The 15,984-nt window shown below is 43.7% G+C and overlaps 1 protein-coding gene across 2 annotated transcripts in view; it reads left to right on the top strand.

Moving 5' to 3' along the window:
* The window catches only part of SPDL1 (spindle apparatus coiled-coil protein 1), a 28,320-nt gene extending 15,019 nt beyond the window's left edge, over positions 1-13,301 (top strand). Inside the window, exons 9-11 of one of the 2 annotated variants that reach the window (XM_056856931.1) lie at positions 592-779; positions 8,745-9,057; positions 13,148-13,301. In XM_056856931.1, the coding sequence (XP_056712909.1) occupies positions 592-779; positions 8,745-9,057; positions 13,148-13,301 (655 nt within the window). Of the gene's footprint in view, positions 1-591; positions 780-8,744; positions 9,271-13,147 lie in introns of those variants that run through there. The other variant, XM_056856923.1, reaches the window with a different exon arrangement.
* Positions 13,302-15,984: the final 2,683 nt, after the last annotated feature.

The raw sequence follows: 15,984 nt of genomic DNA, 5'->3' as shown, positions 1-15,984 counted from the left end.
CTGTTGACATGTGGCACCGAAACCGTTCCAGCAGATCGGGAAAGCTCCTTCCTTGGGAAGGGTTCGTTTAGCTTGAAGATGACCAGACTCTGTTAGGGGGCGGGGTGGGGGGGACAAAAAGTGAACTTGACCAGGCGACGGGAAAAGGGCAGTTGTTCCTCATGTGGAGCTGCGGAGGGTTTTGCCTTTGCCTACCTCAGCCGCAGCCAACTCCCCGCGGCTCCTCACCCTCCAGCTCCAGGGGGCGTGCTTCCTCAGTCCTTCCTCCGGCCAGCTGGCCCGGCCTGCCCAGGCCGCGACCCCGCACCTCCGCCCCCTGGCGGAGGGCCGCGAGCCAGGGCGGGAAAAGGTGAGGCGACAGCCGCCCGCCTGCTCGCCGGCCGCTCGCCACCTCCACCTGCAGGGAGGAGCCGCAGCGCGCCTCCTCCTCCTCCTCGAGAGCTGCACTCAAGGGTCCTAAGAGCCACATCCGGCTCACGAGCCGCGGTTTGCCGAGCACTGTTTTGGGCGATAAAGGTACTGAGTTCTGAAGTGATTCTAAGTTATCCAGTACTCACTCATTCACGCTTTCTTTTCTTTTTTATTTGGCAGTAAGGAGATAGAAAGTTTGAAAAGTGAATTGTCTTTACAGCGGATGAAAGCTTTGTTTGAAAGTCAGCGGGTTTTGGAGATGGAGCGGAAGCTTTTTGCAACTGAAAGAGAGCTTGAGGCTTGTCAAAGTGACAGTATAAATTTGCGAGTACTCCTGGATGAATTGAGAATCAAGTATGAACCTGGAGGTAAATGTTTAAATTCCCCAACTGGAATAGAATTCATCATTGTAAATGTTCAAGAGTGCCTTGAGTTGGAAGAAACCACATGAGTATGTAGAAGAACAATCCCGGGACATTCCTTATACCAACAATAATTGAAATTACTTTCACAATTCAGAGCACTGAATCAATAAGAGAACTTTTTATAGAATAATCAGAGCAGCATTTTAACTGCTAGGTATCTCCCTTCATTAAAACAGACATTGAAACTAATAAGAGCGAAGTATGGATTATACTACAATATGGGCCTGATTGCTAAAAATGAGTGTCACAAGCGATGATGGAGTTTTAAATGGGTGGCTCACAGTGACAACTCTCCTTCTCCCACATGCTCAGTTCAAACTTCCCCAAAATTTAGAATCTGTTTATAATGAGCTTATGCTGCTGGCTTTATTCCTTACCGCCAAAGCCATTTCAGTTTCTTTTTACTGGAGAACAATGGTGGCCCTGCAGAGAGGTCGTCCCTTGCTGCAGCTGCCACCAGACCAGCTATGGGAAGGGGACGGCAGGACTTGGAACGTTCACTGACTGTCACGTGCCTAATGATAGCAGAAGAAATGCAGTGGTGTCCAAAATGTAGAAATGGGCTTGGAAATGGTGAGAGTTCTGATTTATTTGTTTCAGAAATAATTGGTGTCTGCTCTGTTATGCATTGTTAAAGCTTAAGAGATGAGATGTGGATCATTCACTTTTCCATGCAAGTACCTATGCCTACTCTTCTGTTACTGGGGTTTTGTGGGACATGTTCTTTTCTGCTTTAGATTCACTTGAACTATTGGTAATAACATTGTTTCCTGCTTCGTTGTTTGCTAAGGCAAACGTCTTTCTTCCTTACAGAGGTCAAGGCATCTTACGGTATACATTTTTAATAAATTTGTAATCAAATTTTTAACCAATTCACTTTTCCTTCCTTACTAGTTCTTTAGAAATTCTGGAGGAGATAACCATTATCTCTAGAGGAGATCAGGGACAATGGTTTTTATCGCATCCTTGGGTGATGTTCCTCTTTGTGTTTTGTATGATTTGCAGGGAAATAAAGTTCAGAAACTTAAAGGATGCGTACAGTGAATGGGAACATAGTTGCTTAAAAAGGATCAGTAAACAATATTGTATCTGTGAAAAAAAGTTGTAGCAACCATGAGAAGTAGCCTGCATGAACCCATAATCTATATAAAGTTAGCTCAGATGGGTTTGTATAAGGTCTCAACTACAACTGCTCTATCATGGTTCAGTAATATGAGATGTATTTGCTGTCAGGAATTTTTTTTGTTCGTCTGCGGTCTTCTGTGCAGTCCCACATTGGGACTGCGCTTGCGCAGGCCAACCTCGGAAAGGATTCTTATAGCTTCGATAGGGGGCGCCGAGACGCCATTGCGCATGCGTCCGCCTTCCCGCCCTATGACGTGGCGTAACGGCGCCCCCTCTCCCAGTTCGTTCTTTGCCGCCGGAAAGAAAGGACGTCCTTCGCTTCGCAGCTCACGGTTAGAATTATCTGTAAAAAAAAAAAAAAAAAAAAAAGAGAGAGAACATTGAGAAAAGGAGAGGAGTCATGGCGCAAGCGGCTTTATTTAAAAAATGCTTGCAATGCGACACAAAAATGTCTAAAACGGATGAGCATTCGCTTTGCGTGCTCTGCTTGGGTGAATCCCATAATGTAACTGCCTGTAAAATTTGCCTGCAATTTACCCCAAAGGCACGGGCCGATAGAGCTTCCCGTTTAAAAGCTTGGCTCTATGAGAAGATCTTGTCGGGTTCTCAAATGCCGGCCTCGAAGTCATCGGCCGAGCGAGACCAAATGACGCAATCGGAATCGATCGGATCCGTGCGGTCGGAACCGACGCTAGCGTCCGCCTCAAAATCCCGCCCTCGTTCGCCGGTTCCGAGTGAGAAAACTAAGGGTACTACTGAACCGCCCCCTAAGAAGGCGCGTGCCAAAACCAAGCACTTAAATAAGAAATCTAAGGAACCGAGAGTCACTGGTTCCAAAGCGCCTGGGGATCCGAGTGTTAGGGAGGACGATCGTACTCCCCCTCCCCTCCGCACTCCCTCCCCTCATTTTGAAAAGGAATCTTCGGATTCGGACAATGACTTACCTGATTTGTTTTTGAAAGAGATACATGGCTCCCTGCAGTCTGTTCCCAGCGAACATCAGATTCCAGCATCGAATCTAGTGGGGTCTCAGAAGCAGTCCATACCCCCTGTAATGCCTCAGTGGTGGCCCCCTCAGTGGTATGGGCCAATTCAAACAGCCCCTTGGCAAGGGTATCCTTATCCACCCTGGGGTCCCCAACCCCACCTGACTCAACAGCCTCCATCTTGGCCTACTGAACAGTCTCAACCAGTACTTTCACAAGAGGGACTACCCCTATTGGATCACCACTTATCTTTGGGTGCTTCTGAATTAGACCAAGACTCTCAGTCAGTTCGTTCTGAGCTGGGATTAGAGGATCCCTCTGAAGCCAGTCCAGATCTAGCCTCTGGAGATCACCTCCCGGGTCCCTCGGGTGAAGAAATTACCAGCTTTTCAGAACAAATGACCAGAGCAGCCAAAGCCTTAGGTTTGGACGCTAAATCCCTAGCACCTAAACCAAAGGAGAAAATATTGTCTCCTCTTTTTCCTCAAGCCTCTACTTCCACTGCCTTCCCAGTGTTAGAGGATTTTATGGACGTAGCTAAGAAAGTTTGGGAAAACCCTTCCTCTACTCCATCAACCTCCAGGAAAGTAGATAGCATGTATAAAGTTCTTCCTACAGGATGTGAGTTTTTATTTTCACATCCAGTCCCTTCTTCAGTGATTGTGGCTGAATCACAAAACAAACGTCTAGGCAGCCATTCCTCACCATCTGACAAGGACAGTAAGCGTATAGATGTACTTAGCAGGAAAACTTATTCTGCAGACGCACTTGGCTTTCGTATTGGAAACTACCAAGCTATCATGTCAGCCTATCATCTTTTCCTCTGGGAGAAGATGTCTGTTTACCTGCAGGACCTGCCAGATGAACAAAGGTCGCTAGCCAAGTTGGTAATATCTGAAGGGACTCAATTGGCTAGACATCAAATGAACGCTGGCAGACATGCCTCAGAGTCAGCTGCTAGAGGCATGGCCGCCTCAGTCTCCCTACGCAGATTTGCCTGGCTCCGATCTACGGCTTTATCCCAAGACGTCAGAAGTACCATTGAAGATCTACCCTTTGATGGCAAGGGCCTCTTCGCTGCGACCACCAATGACACCCTCAGCCAGCTTAAAAACTAGAAACAAGATGCCAGGTACATGGGGGTATCTGTTCAAGTTCCTGGCAGTTTTCACAGACCACGCTATGGCTATAGAAATACTACCTACCAACCAAGGTTCCAGAGACCGCCTCCTCCACCACCCAATTCTTATGGACAACAACGAGTGTTCCAATCTTTCCAGCACCAGAACAGACGGAGATTTCCTAGGTCCAGGCCCACTGCCCCGAGGTCTCAATCCCCGAGAGGACAAGGTCCCAAACCATCTTTCTGACTGTTCCAGATTAGGGACAGTTGTCCCTGCATATTTGGTGATCGTTTGTCTTCCTTTTTCTCGGCCTGGGTGAACATAACCTCTGATGCTTGGGTGTTGCAACTTGTTTTACACGGGTATTCGTTAGAATTTCAATTTCTACCTAGTCTAGATCACCCCCCATTTGACAGTGGTCCAACATTGTCTCCAGCCTTACAAACTGCCCTAGAAGAGTTAGTGCTTAAATGTGCAGTGCAACCTGTTGTAACTTCCTTTGAAGGTTTTTATTCTCGTTTGTTTGTAGTTGACAAAAAAGATGGCGGTTTGCGCCCCATTCTTGATTTGAAAGGTTTTAATAAATGTTTACAGTATAAAAAGTTCAACATGTTAACTATTTGCAATGTTTTACAGTTATTAAAAATTGGTTGGTGGTATATTGTTATTGATTTGAAGGATGCTTATTTCCACATTTCAATTAAAGAAGAACATCGAAAGTACCTACGTTTTGTAGTAGGGGGCAAGGTGTTCCAATATGCAGTGTTACCTTTTGGGTTATCCACAGCTCCTCGTGTCTTCACCAAATGTATGGCCGTGGTGGTAGCTCACCTCCGTACCAAGGGTTGTGTGATTTTTCCTTATTTGGATGATTGGTTAGTGACAGCTCCTTCCATAGACCAGCTGATCTCTCAGAGGGAACTCATCCTGGACTGCCTGAATTCTTTGGGCCTTATGGTTAATTTTAAGAAATCAGCCCTTGTCCCGTCTCAAACAGCTAAATTCATTGGCACTTCTCTAGACTCTATTCTAGGTAAAGCAACCTTGCCCGCTGATAGAGCCCACAAATTATTGGGTGTAGTACGTTCCTTTTTAAATATGAGGCATCAGTCGGCCTTGCGTATTCAGACACTTTTGGGACTGATGGCATCAACTACAGCAGTTATTAAAACCGCCAGACTACACATGAGGCCCCTCCAAAATTGGTTTGTCAGGAAATTCAGCCCTCTGACCCAGTCTCAACAAACCAGGTTTTCAGTCCCTAGACCTGTACTACGTACCTTGCAATGGTGGTCCCAAATGCATAACTTGGTTTCTGGTGTTTCTTTTGGGGTGTTTATGCCTAAGGTGGTTCTCACATCAGATGCTTCTTTAATTGGGTGGGGTGCACATTGTCAAGGATTAACGGTCCAGGGATTATGGTCTCCTCGAGAATTTTCCCTTCATATTAACGTTTTAGAGCTATGAGCTATTCGTTATGCTCTTATCTCTTTTGCAGAAATCCTGTACAACAGAGCGGTGCTCATCCAGACAGACAACACCACCGCAATGTTTTACCTAAACAGACAAGGGGGTACAGTCTCCCTCACTCTGTGCAAGGAAGCAGAAAGCATTTGGAAATGGGCAATCCTACACAACGTGTCTCTTCAAGCCATCCATATTCAAGGAATACAGAACATCGAAGCAGATTCCCTGAGCAGAATGTTTTCCTACCATCACGAATGGTCTCTCAAATGGGATTACATTCTACCCATTTTTCAGGAGTGGGGGTTCCCCGAGATAGATCTGTTTGCCACGTCCCAAAACAAAAAGGCACCTCTTTTTTGTTCCCGAGCGGGTCACGACCCATGGTCCCTGGGGGATGCTTTCCAGAAACCCTGGGTGGGAGCCCTGTTTTATGCCTTCCCACCTACCCCATTAATTACCAAGACACTGGCTCGGATTCAGGTTTACAAAGCTCATTGTATTTTAATAACCCCATATTGGGCCAGACAGATTTGGTTTACAGAATTGAAGAATCTTGCCCAGGGCAATTTCAGGCGCCTGCAGACAGCATCAGACCTACTGTCAGTGGGCAGGATACGTCATCCAGACCCGGGCACTCTTCAGCTGACAGCCTGGTTGCTGAACCCCCCTCAATGAAGTTGTCTGATCAAGTTTTGGAAGTAGTTTTAAATTCAAGGAAGCCATCTACGAGAGTTTCATATGCTTTTAAATGGGAACGTTTCTCTAAATGGATTAGGTCCTCGAAATGTTTCCCGTCGTCATGTCCTCTGCCGATGGTATTAGATTATTTATTGTCCCTTAAGACAGGGGGCTTGAGTTTTTCGTCGGTTAAAACTCATCTAGCAGCTCTGTCTGCTTTTCATGTAGGAGTGGATGGATATTCTCTTTTTTCTCATCCTACCTCTAAATTATTTTTGAAAGGTCTAGCAAATATGTTCCCAGTCAGGCATGACCCTATTTCACAATGGTCACTGTCCTTAGTTTTAGTTCAGTTGATGCTTCCACCTTTTGAGCCCTTGGGAAAGGTTCCCCTGTCATGGTTGTCTTACAAGGTGTGTTTCTTAGTAGCTATCACATCTACACGGAGGGTTAGTGAGATTGCAGCGCTAAAGTGTCGCCCTCCTTTTGTTCAATTTTTCCCTTCTAAAGTAGTGTTACGCACCAGTCTTGAATTTACGCCCAAGGTGGTGTCGGACTTCCACTTGGGGCAAGATTTATGTTTACCTGTTTTTTTCCCAGATCCACAATCTGTACCAGAAAAAACTCTTCATTCCTTAGATGTTAAACGGGCTTTATTGTATTATTTGAATCGTACAAGACAGATTCGCAAGTCAGATTCCTTGTTTGTATGTTTTGCTGGTCCGAAGAAAGGAGAGGCTGCTTCTTCCCAATCCTTGTCTAGGTGGATAGTGCAGACAATACGCCACTGTTACTTAAGGGCTGGTAAGAAGTGTCCCAAATCCTTAAGGGCGCATTCCACTAGGGCCCAGTCATCCTCAGCTGCTTTTCGCAAGAGGGTCCCCATCAAGGACATCTGTCGAGCCGCTACCTGGTCCTCATCGGAGACTTTTGCTAAGCATTATGCAATCGATGTAGATGCACGACAAGATGCAGCTGTGGGGAAAGCAGTATTACAGTCGTTATTTGGCTGAGAGCTCTTCCCCGCCTCCAGGTGAGTGGCTTGCTATATAATCTCCCAATGTGGGACTGCACAGAAGACCGCAGACGAAAACAGAGTTGCACTTACCTGTAACTGCTGTTCGTCAAGATGTCTTCTGTGCAGGCACACATCCCACCCTCCTGCCCCTCGGAGAGCTCTCATCTATTGAACTTATTAATTGTTTTTTGATTATAGTAGCCTCTTCGAGTGGGCAAAGAACTGAACTGGGAGAGGGGGCGCCGTTACGCCACATCATAGGGCGGGAAGGCGGACGCATGCGCAATGGCGTCTCGGCGCCCCCTATCGATTTTAAGAAGCTATAAGAATCCTTTCCGAGGTTGGCCTGCGCAAGCGCAGTCCCAATGTGTGCCTGCACAGAAGACATCTTGACGAACAGCAGTTACAGGTAAGTTCAACTCTGTTTTCACCTTAATGAATACTCAAAATACTGTTCCGAGCCTCTTTTTCAAGTCCTTTGGATCTTTTTTACATAAATCAGTTTTACACAAAGAGGACTGTTTATAAAACAACTGTGGTATGAATGGAGCAAACATCAGCATAGCAATTCAGCGCATATGTTTGAGTAAGAGCCTTCAAAGGAATCATGTACAATAGCTGATTATGTAGCTAACAGGAATGTAACTAGTTACTGTATATAGAATATGTTTTGTTCCTATTCCATGCTTTCATGATTTGCCAATGGTAATCCAAGTTGACATAAAGAAGAATACAGCTGGTCATTGCTCCATAGTCCAAATCCAGCAGCGGGTGCTGTGTAGAGAATTGTTTTAAACATACCTTTTCTTTTGGAAGCATAGAGCAAAATCACTGATAGGGACACTTCATGGTAGTGTATGGAAAGCATAACAGGAAGAGAGCGAGCATGGTGTAGTGGTTAAGAGCGGCGGACTCTAATCAGAAGAACTGGGTTTGATTCCCCACTCCTCTACCTAAGTGGCGGACTAATCTGGTGAACTGGGATTGTTTCCCCACTCCTACACATAAAGCCTGCTGGGTGACCTTGGGCTAGTCACAGTTCTCTCTGAACTCTCAGCCCCACCTACCTCACAAGGTGTCTGTTGTGAGGAGGGGAAGGGAAGGCGAATGTAAGCCACGTTGAGACTCCTTAAAGGTAGAGAAAAAGCAGGGTATAAAGCCCAGCTCTTCTTCTGCTGCTGCTTTTCTGATCATGCTTGGCCATGTATACGTAAACACGGGAAATGCTTTACTGACCTGGGAATTTTGAAACATCCTGAAAACTTGCAGTTGCCCTGGGTAAATTAAGAAAAGGTTCACTGTGAGGCCTTCCTTCTAGGAACAGAGTTGTGTAAGGGCTCTGGCAGGTCATTCTGGGCTTCAGTTTCACAATGGTTTCCCACAGTGTCATACAAAAAGTCTTCCTTAAGAGATCTGAATTAATGCAGTCAAGGCTAATTAGTTAAGCAACCATACTTATTTAACCTTAAGAATTATTGTGTTCTTTCCCCCTCTTCTTATGCAGCACTAGAGTTAATGAAAAATCCCATCAGTTTTAAAAAGGCTCCAGGGAACATGGCTTCTGATCATTTAAGTACCACGAGGACCTCTGCGCATGAAACTGCTTATTCGCTGTCTCAAACCTATGAAGAGATAAAAATAAATGAAGCCTCTGTGAAAACCTCTCTTCAAGCTGCACCAATGAACATGGTTCTACCTTCAGCAATGTGTCAGAAAACTGATCAGCCTGAAAAGAAGAGAGCTAAAATCAAGGAGGAAGAATCTGACAGAAAAAATATAAGAAAGAAAGATGGGAGTAATACTTCACCTTTCCCCGTTACCAGGTCAGTGTCTTCTAATATGCATGCACAAGGCAATTGGCACAGACCTGCATCTCTTTTCTTTTGCTGCATGAACTACGCTATCCACTTCTTCATTTACTTTCTCAGTGTTGCATGCAGTGCAATCCCTCAGTTCCAGCTGCCCTCTCTGACATTTTCAAAATCCTCTAAAAAGATTAAAAAATAACTGAATGAGAAGGACTCTTAAATCATGGACAGTTTTCGCTGTTTAAATGGCTGTAGTAATGAACTAGTGCTTCAAGCTGTATTTACCATCTGTATTAGCCATTGTATGTATTCAGATCTTTCTGCTCAGTTTTTAAACTGGTGTACATTGCAAGGTACAGCATGACTGGCGTATATCAAATTACTGCTAGTTTTTTATAGAATTGCAAAAAAAGCCACTTGAGCTTCCATAGTTAATGTGCACTTAGATTAGAATAGGAAGTGCATGTGGCACATAGTGACAACTCTAATGTTGAACTAGAGGGGGAACATGGTGGCTGAGATTTTCTTAACAGCTGTTAAAATATTTAGTGTTTAGCATATTAACTCCTTTTTTTACTTGAGAACTGAAGCATTTTTAAATAACTATTTTTATAATAGCTTCTGAAGATGACCATTCTTCCATCAGTAGAGGTTTGTCTACCAAAGCTGCTGGAGAAGCAGCTTTGACCTGGTCAGATGCATTAAGTAGCTTTCATTGATAGTGCAAAGGCAAACTGCTCAGACTTCTTCAATGTTGTATTCCCCCCCCTACCAGCAGCGGATAGTATGGCAGTGTAGATAACATTGTGGACATAATTCTTTCATAAGTCAGTGCATGTTTTTGTAGACATGTTGCTTCCTTTTAACTAGTCTTGATATTACTAGCTTTTGACAATGGGAAGAGTATGTAGTGACAAAAATGGCTTTGCAGAGAAAATGCGTGGCTGATGGGAACTAGAAATGGAAGTTGATTTTTATAGGATGACAAGGTGGAAAATTTGGTGTGCAGGTTCTCAGTGGATTAACTGTTTCACTAAGTCAGTGAAAAGCCTACCTTTTGGGCTTTCCTTTTCCATCTTGTGCATTAGACATGGGGCATATTATGGAATAGTTAAGTTTTTTCAGGCTGCACTACTTTGAAAGGGTTTTCCTTGGTTAGGTGAAAGCTTTCATCAGTACTCTCAGAACAGTGCTAGAATTAACAGAGACATAGCTATCGGATGTACAGTGAAAAGTATAATCCTGATGTTAGTGTTCAGTGGTAAGTTGGGTAGTTGTAACAACCGCTACACATTCAGAGACAAGAAAGCATCCATTTAAATTGGGTGACTGGAGTCCTGATTGTCCTGGGCAGTTTATATTTTTTAAAGACCCTATTCCTCAGTATTGGCAAGATTGAAGTTTTTACCCCTGAAGGTTATAGGGAAAATCATTGAAATGTAAACATAGTGTTTAATCTAGCTGTGCTTCCTAAACTGCACAACCGGTATGCAATTGGAATCGTAAACTGCTCTAGGTAAAGCCCTGGAGCTGCTCAGAGAGTTGAAGCAGGTAGGTGCAAGGTGAGTGGGTGGAATGGTTGGAGGAGTCAGCTGTTTCATTTGAATATGAAGGAGACTTATGAAATTGGAGGAACCTCAGTTCAGAGAAGAGTGCAGTAGAGTGGGGGGTGAAAGGAGAAGGATGTCTAAGCTTGATATGGTAGTTTTGGAAAGAATGAGGGGGGGCTGATGGTCAAGTTGATGCTGTTTGCTGAGTTCAGGGTGATTCCTTTTGCAAGCATGTGGCAAATCTGCATGTAAAATTAACAGAGAAGCCCTACACGTAGCCATTCCACTAGTTGCTTTTTAGGAGGACTTGGTATGCTTCTGCATTTACTCCTGTATATCATTGGAATTTGCATTTAACTAGGTCTTATGTACCATAACATCTTTTACACACTCTTAAGCTTGGTTTTCTTGGTTTTGCATTGTGGAGTAAGAATTTTGCAGGGAGGCAAGATAATACGTTTGCACATGAAGGTTCAATAATAGTGCTTAAGAATTCTGGAATTTTGGGAGAAGAAATTGGACCTGCAAGAACCTAGATTAAGTTTTAAAATGGTGCTTCTAAAGAGTGGTAAGGCAAGTGACTTGAATAGCACTAACCGATTTTGCCAATTAAATATTAGTATGGATTGTCTTAATGTAGTGTTAAATGCATCAGCTATTACAATTAAATTCCTGTAATGCCTCATACCTCAGAGTCTGTGTCTGTCCACCTTTTCTTCCTTAAAAGCTTTGCTGGGCTGAATGGGAGAGCATTGTGTGAGCTGGCCAGAAGAAATGTAATAGGTTGTGTTAGGGGAGCCAGGAATCTTTCATCATAGAAGTCTCTCCCCCCCCCCCCCAGGAATGGCGTAACACAACAGTACAGCTTTTCCTTTAGCTTTCATTATGATTTTGTGATATAACCAGACATTAATCCAATCCCTACCTTTCCTAGCAGCCAACACACTTCATGCTGCTCTGGAAGCAAAGGGCCAGGAACACATGTAGGCATGCAGAAATGGTAAACTACAAGTACAGTTCACACCTGGAAATGCACATGACATACTTGAAGTACGTATGAAACAGGACCAGGTCCCAAGTGACAGAAGAAAGAATTAGGGGAAAAGAAAGACATGTTGGAAGCACAGTAGGAATGCAACTTGCCACACACTTGGCTATGGCATTTTTGGGCCATATTTCCTACTAAATATTGGGACTGTACATAGTAGCGTAACTGTTCTAGGTAGGTATAAAATGTAACTAGGTGTGCGAGCTGCGCTAACAGGCCCATGACTCAGTGGTATGGCACACAATTTGCATGTAGTTTTAAATGATCTCAGGTAACACATGCTAGTAAAGACCTTTCTATGTGAGATATGGCAAGATTAGTAGATTGAGTTAAAACTTAGAACGTTCTCCTTTTCAATAGCATACTATGTGTAGTATAGTTTATTAATTATGAACAAAATTAGTTACACATTTTCCATGACATGTCTCTATTCAGTGTAGATTCTTAAATAAAAATATTATACATTGTGAGTGCTTCCCCATGGTGTGTGATTTCATGCTACAAGGGGAATATGAATTAATACTGTAATTTTGCTGTGTGGATTGGACCAGTTGTGTAGATCTCTTTTCACCATTTGGCAACCTGCTTCAACAACGTTGGGTGGGGAAAACCCTGCAGTGATCATGTTCGTATTGTAGCGTGGGATCATACTGTGTGGAAGAAGGCCCTATATTGCTGGATGTTCACATGTGGTGAGCCTGAGAACAATACATTGGCTATATAGTGGGTGGGCAATACAATTTAGTCACACCGCTTATATAACAAGGCACACTGGAACCAAAGGATCTTGGTAGCACTTCAGTCCTTGTTCTTTCAAGCGCAGTGAGGCCTGCCCTGCTGCAGTGACTTTAGTAGAAAAAGAACCGAATTCCTTTATTCTGTCACTGCATTCTAGCCTTTAGTTTGTCCCATATGTAGTTGGAACTTGGAGCACAAAATTCACACTTAGGAATCTAAGTTGGAGCCTATGGCCAGACTTCCTTATACTTCCACACGTTTTATCTAACATGTAAATAATCCACAGAAGTTACTAGGCCACGAATTACTCGCTTGTCTGTCCACATTTGTTAGTCAATTTGTAGCGTATCAACAGACGCCATCAATGAGTCACACTTCTTTTCACTTTACAAGATGTTTCTTGTCCGTTAGCCTAGATTCTTACCTGCCAAGAAATAGTAGTGCAGGTGTATTGGTCAAATCTTCAAAGTTCCGGTAAGTTACTTGCATCAAGGAGTTTGCACATCTAGTGGAAAGCATAAACATTCAGCCTTTGTACCTTATACATAAAGCAGTTTAATTTCTTTGGAGTATGTGTGTCTGCTTTTCCGCATTTTGGGCATGGCTTGAGATACGTAAATACTCAACTTTATAATTGATTGCAATTAGTTTTTTTAAGTGGAAATGTGACTTTATGGCAATGAATAATTTGTTTTGAGTAGCAGACAAAGTATCAAAGGTGACAGTATTTAATTTAAAAGTGAAGTTAGAGTGGTTGCTTTGCCTGTAGGTTGACATCTGAACCTGGGATAAAGTCAGAAGAAAACTATGCTGGTGCAGCTGAAGATACAAGTAAACAGGAGAAGAAAAGCCAAAAGAAAACATACCCGGTGATACATATGTCTTCCAAAGAACCTCCTGAAACTCAGTGCGCTCAACAGTAATTGTATTCCTCAGGGAGTTACTGTTTTGATTGTAGGGCAAAGCATTGGAATAGAAAATTTGGCTTGGTTCTTCGGTGCCTTGCATTTAAATCCTCTGCCTGTATAGACTGTCCTACAGGTATTAAGCAATCTGTAATGGTATTTTCAGCAGGATAGAACTGCAGAAAACTAAAATTCCTAAAAAAACGGCTTGTTTCAGTTGAAACATGCTGTTTAGATTGTATAGCATTCCCCAAATATGTATCTGTAAGAAGATAAACATGCCAGTGATTTGATTAACATAGATATTAGAATGGTTTCAGAAATCATTAAAAAGATGTATTTATCATAATGTCACATATCTGTGAAATACTCTCTAATGGGGCTGTACACTTACATTAATAGATTAATTATTGGGGGGATAATATCTAGATCTGGCAGCCCAACCAAAGGTGTCTTCATATGTGTTGATGCCTCTCTGTATACTAATGTGTCCAACACTTTGTCAGATGTTCAAATTTAAATAAACCTTTCAAATTATTGTGCTCAGTTTTTCACTTGCTTTATTTAATAAAACCTTTTTTATTTTAAATTGAAGGTTAAAATGTAGAACATTCTGGAAGTTAACCAAATGTTTCTGAGATACTACAACAGGATTCCACCCAAACAAAACATTTTAAATCCCACCAATCGCAATGAGGCAAGTGTTCTGCCCAACTCTTTTGTACCCCCATTCCCCTCAGAATAAGAGGCACAAGACACTGGGAGTGGGGGAGCAGTAACAGCTGTGTCAATGTGTGTGTGGCGGGGGGGGGGGGAGAATAATCGTTTGTACAGATCACAATTAATAAACCCTAGATCAGGGTTCCCCAACACAATGCCCTACACTTCCTCAGGTGCCTGTCATGTGCTTCATGAAAGTACGTGGGGCTATTGTGAAGGCAGGACCAGTAACTGACTGTGTGTGTGAGGTGCAGTCAAGTCGCAGCTGACTGACAGCGACCCCAGCAACGGGTTTTCACGGCAAGAGATGACGCAGAGGTGGCTTGCATTGCCTTCCTCTGCAAAGTCTTCCTTGGTGGTCTCCCATCCAAGTGCAGACTCTGGGTAGCTTCTGAGATCTGATGAGATTGGGCTGTACTATAGCATTCCACATCCTGCGACTGACTGCCTTCTGCCTTCATATGAATAAAGGGGCATGGCAGCCTTCTATGTGAGTTTGTATTATCCTCCCCTTGGTCATTTTCTGTGTTTCATCCTTCAACACCATTGTTCATCGTCATTTTCTTTGTGTTTATATTCCATATCCTCCCACCCTCTTGTGTGTATGCGTGTGGTTGGCTCTGCCTCCTGGGGCAGCAATTTTGTAGTGGTGCTGGGAAGGGAGACCACCAAGGAAGGCTCTGCAGAGGAAGGCAATGGCAAACCACCTCTGCTTTTCACTTGCCTTGACAGCCCCCTGTTGGAGACTCCATAAGTCAGCTATGACTTCGCGGTGCTTTACACGCAGTCCCCACAGCACTGCAAAGAGTCCTCTAAGGAGCAGTGGGGGGGGGGGGTGGAGTAGATTTTGCCTTACCCTGCACAGGAGGCAGTGACCACAAATCAAAGGGAGTTTTCTAAAAGGACCACTCCCCACATTTCTTCCACAAAATCTGCATACTAAGCTGAATGGAAAGGAACAGAATGGAACTGTCTTCTATTAGTGGCAGTGGCCAAAACCTAAGGAAGCATAAAAATGCATTGGCAAATTGGCCATACCATCTTCTCTGGCTGTTCATCTGAAATTCTCTCTTTTACTTGTCGGGGAGGGGAGTGTCAAGGCTGACCCTGCCTTGGTGCAGTAATGGGACCAAGTTTACTTGGATTTGGTCCCAGTGACTTCCTAAGTAACGCACACCATAAAGCAAAAGAAGGCTTTATTGAAGACCTTTAAGAAAAGATATTAAAAACAAGGCATATGGTTCAGTGGCAGTGAAAAGCACAAAAAATAACAAAGCTGGATAGCTGTCTTGCTGGAGTCCTAACACAGTGCAGGTGGTTTTTAAGACCAAGAGTTTGCAGAGCATAATACAAATATCTTCTTGGGAGCAAGGAGGCATAGGAGGGAAAGGGTAAAGGGAGAAGGATTCTTCTCTAGCTACACTTACAGAAAATTGCTGACCTCGTCAACCAATCATTGGGCAGTATCCTTGGCACTTTCTGGGGTGAGTGTGAGTCCCCCCCCCCCCAGATTTACAGATGAATCTTGTGAGCTAACTAACAGGCCTTAGGCGATTTCCTTGAGGAGTAGTCCAGTGTGGTGGCGGCTAACACCTGCAGAGGGTCAGGGAACCATGAAATCTAAGCTGGAAAATTCCTTTCAGATGACTTCTCTCTCGACGGGTTTAAAATTGCACATTTGCAGCTGGCACAGTTGCATATTTCTCACCACAGTGACAAATGTACCTACTTCCTATGATCTGCTTTGTCTTGAGCTTAACATGGAACATAAATGGAACTACAGCAGCAGGGGTGAAAAACTAGAGGTACTAGGTAATTTGGACCAGGCAAGCCAGAAGTGAGTATCTTGTCTTCCCCGTTACAAAAAGTTGTTTGACCAGATTTAAGGTTCTCTCAGGCACCAAGGCCCTAAGAATTGGCATAATTTCCTTCAGAACTTCATATAATACAATTCTGATGACTTTCCCTTAACTGATTCCTA

This window comes from Euleptes europaea, chromosome 1 (assembly GCF_029931775.1).
Source record: "Euleptes europaea isolate rEulEur1 chromosome 1, rEulEur1.hap1, whole genome shotgun sequence".
Lineage (NCBI taxonomy): Eukaryota > Metazoa > Chordata > Lepidosauria > Squamata > Sphaerodactylidae > Euleptes > Euleptes europaea.
The sequence above is the reverse complement of the archived record's forward strand: the minus strand, read 5'-3'. Positions and strand labels throughout refer to the sequence as shown.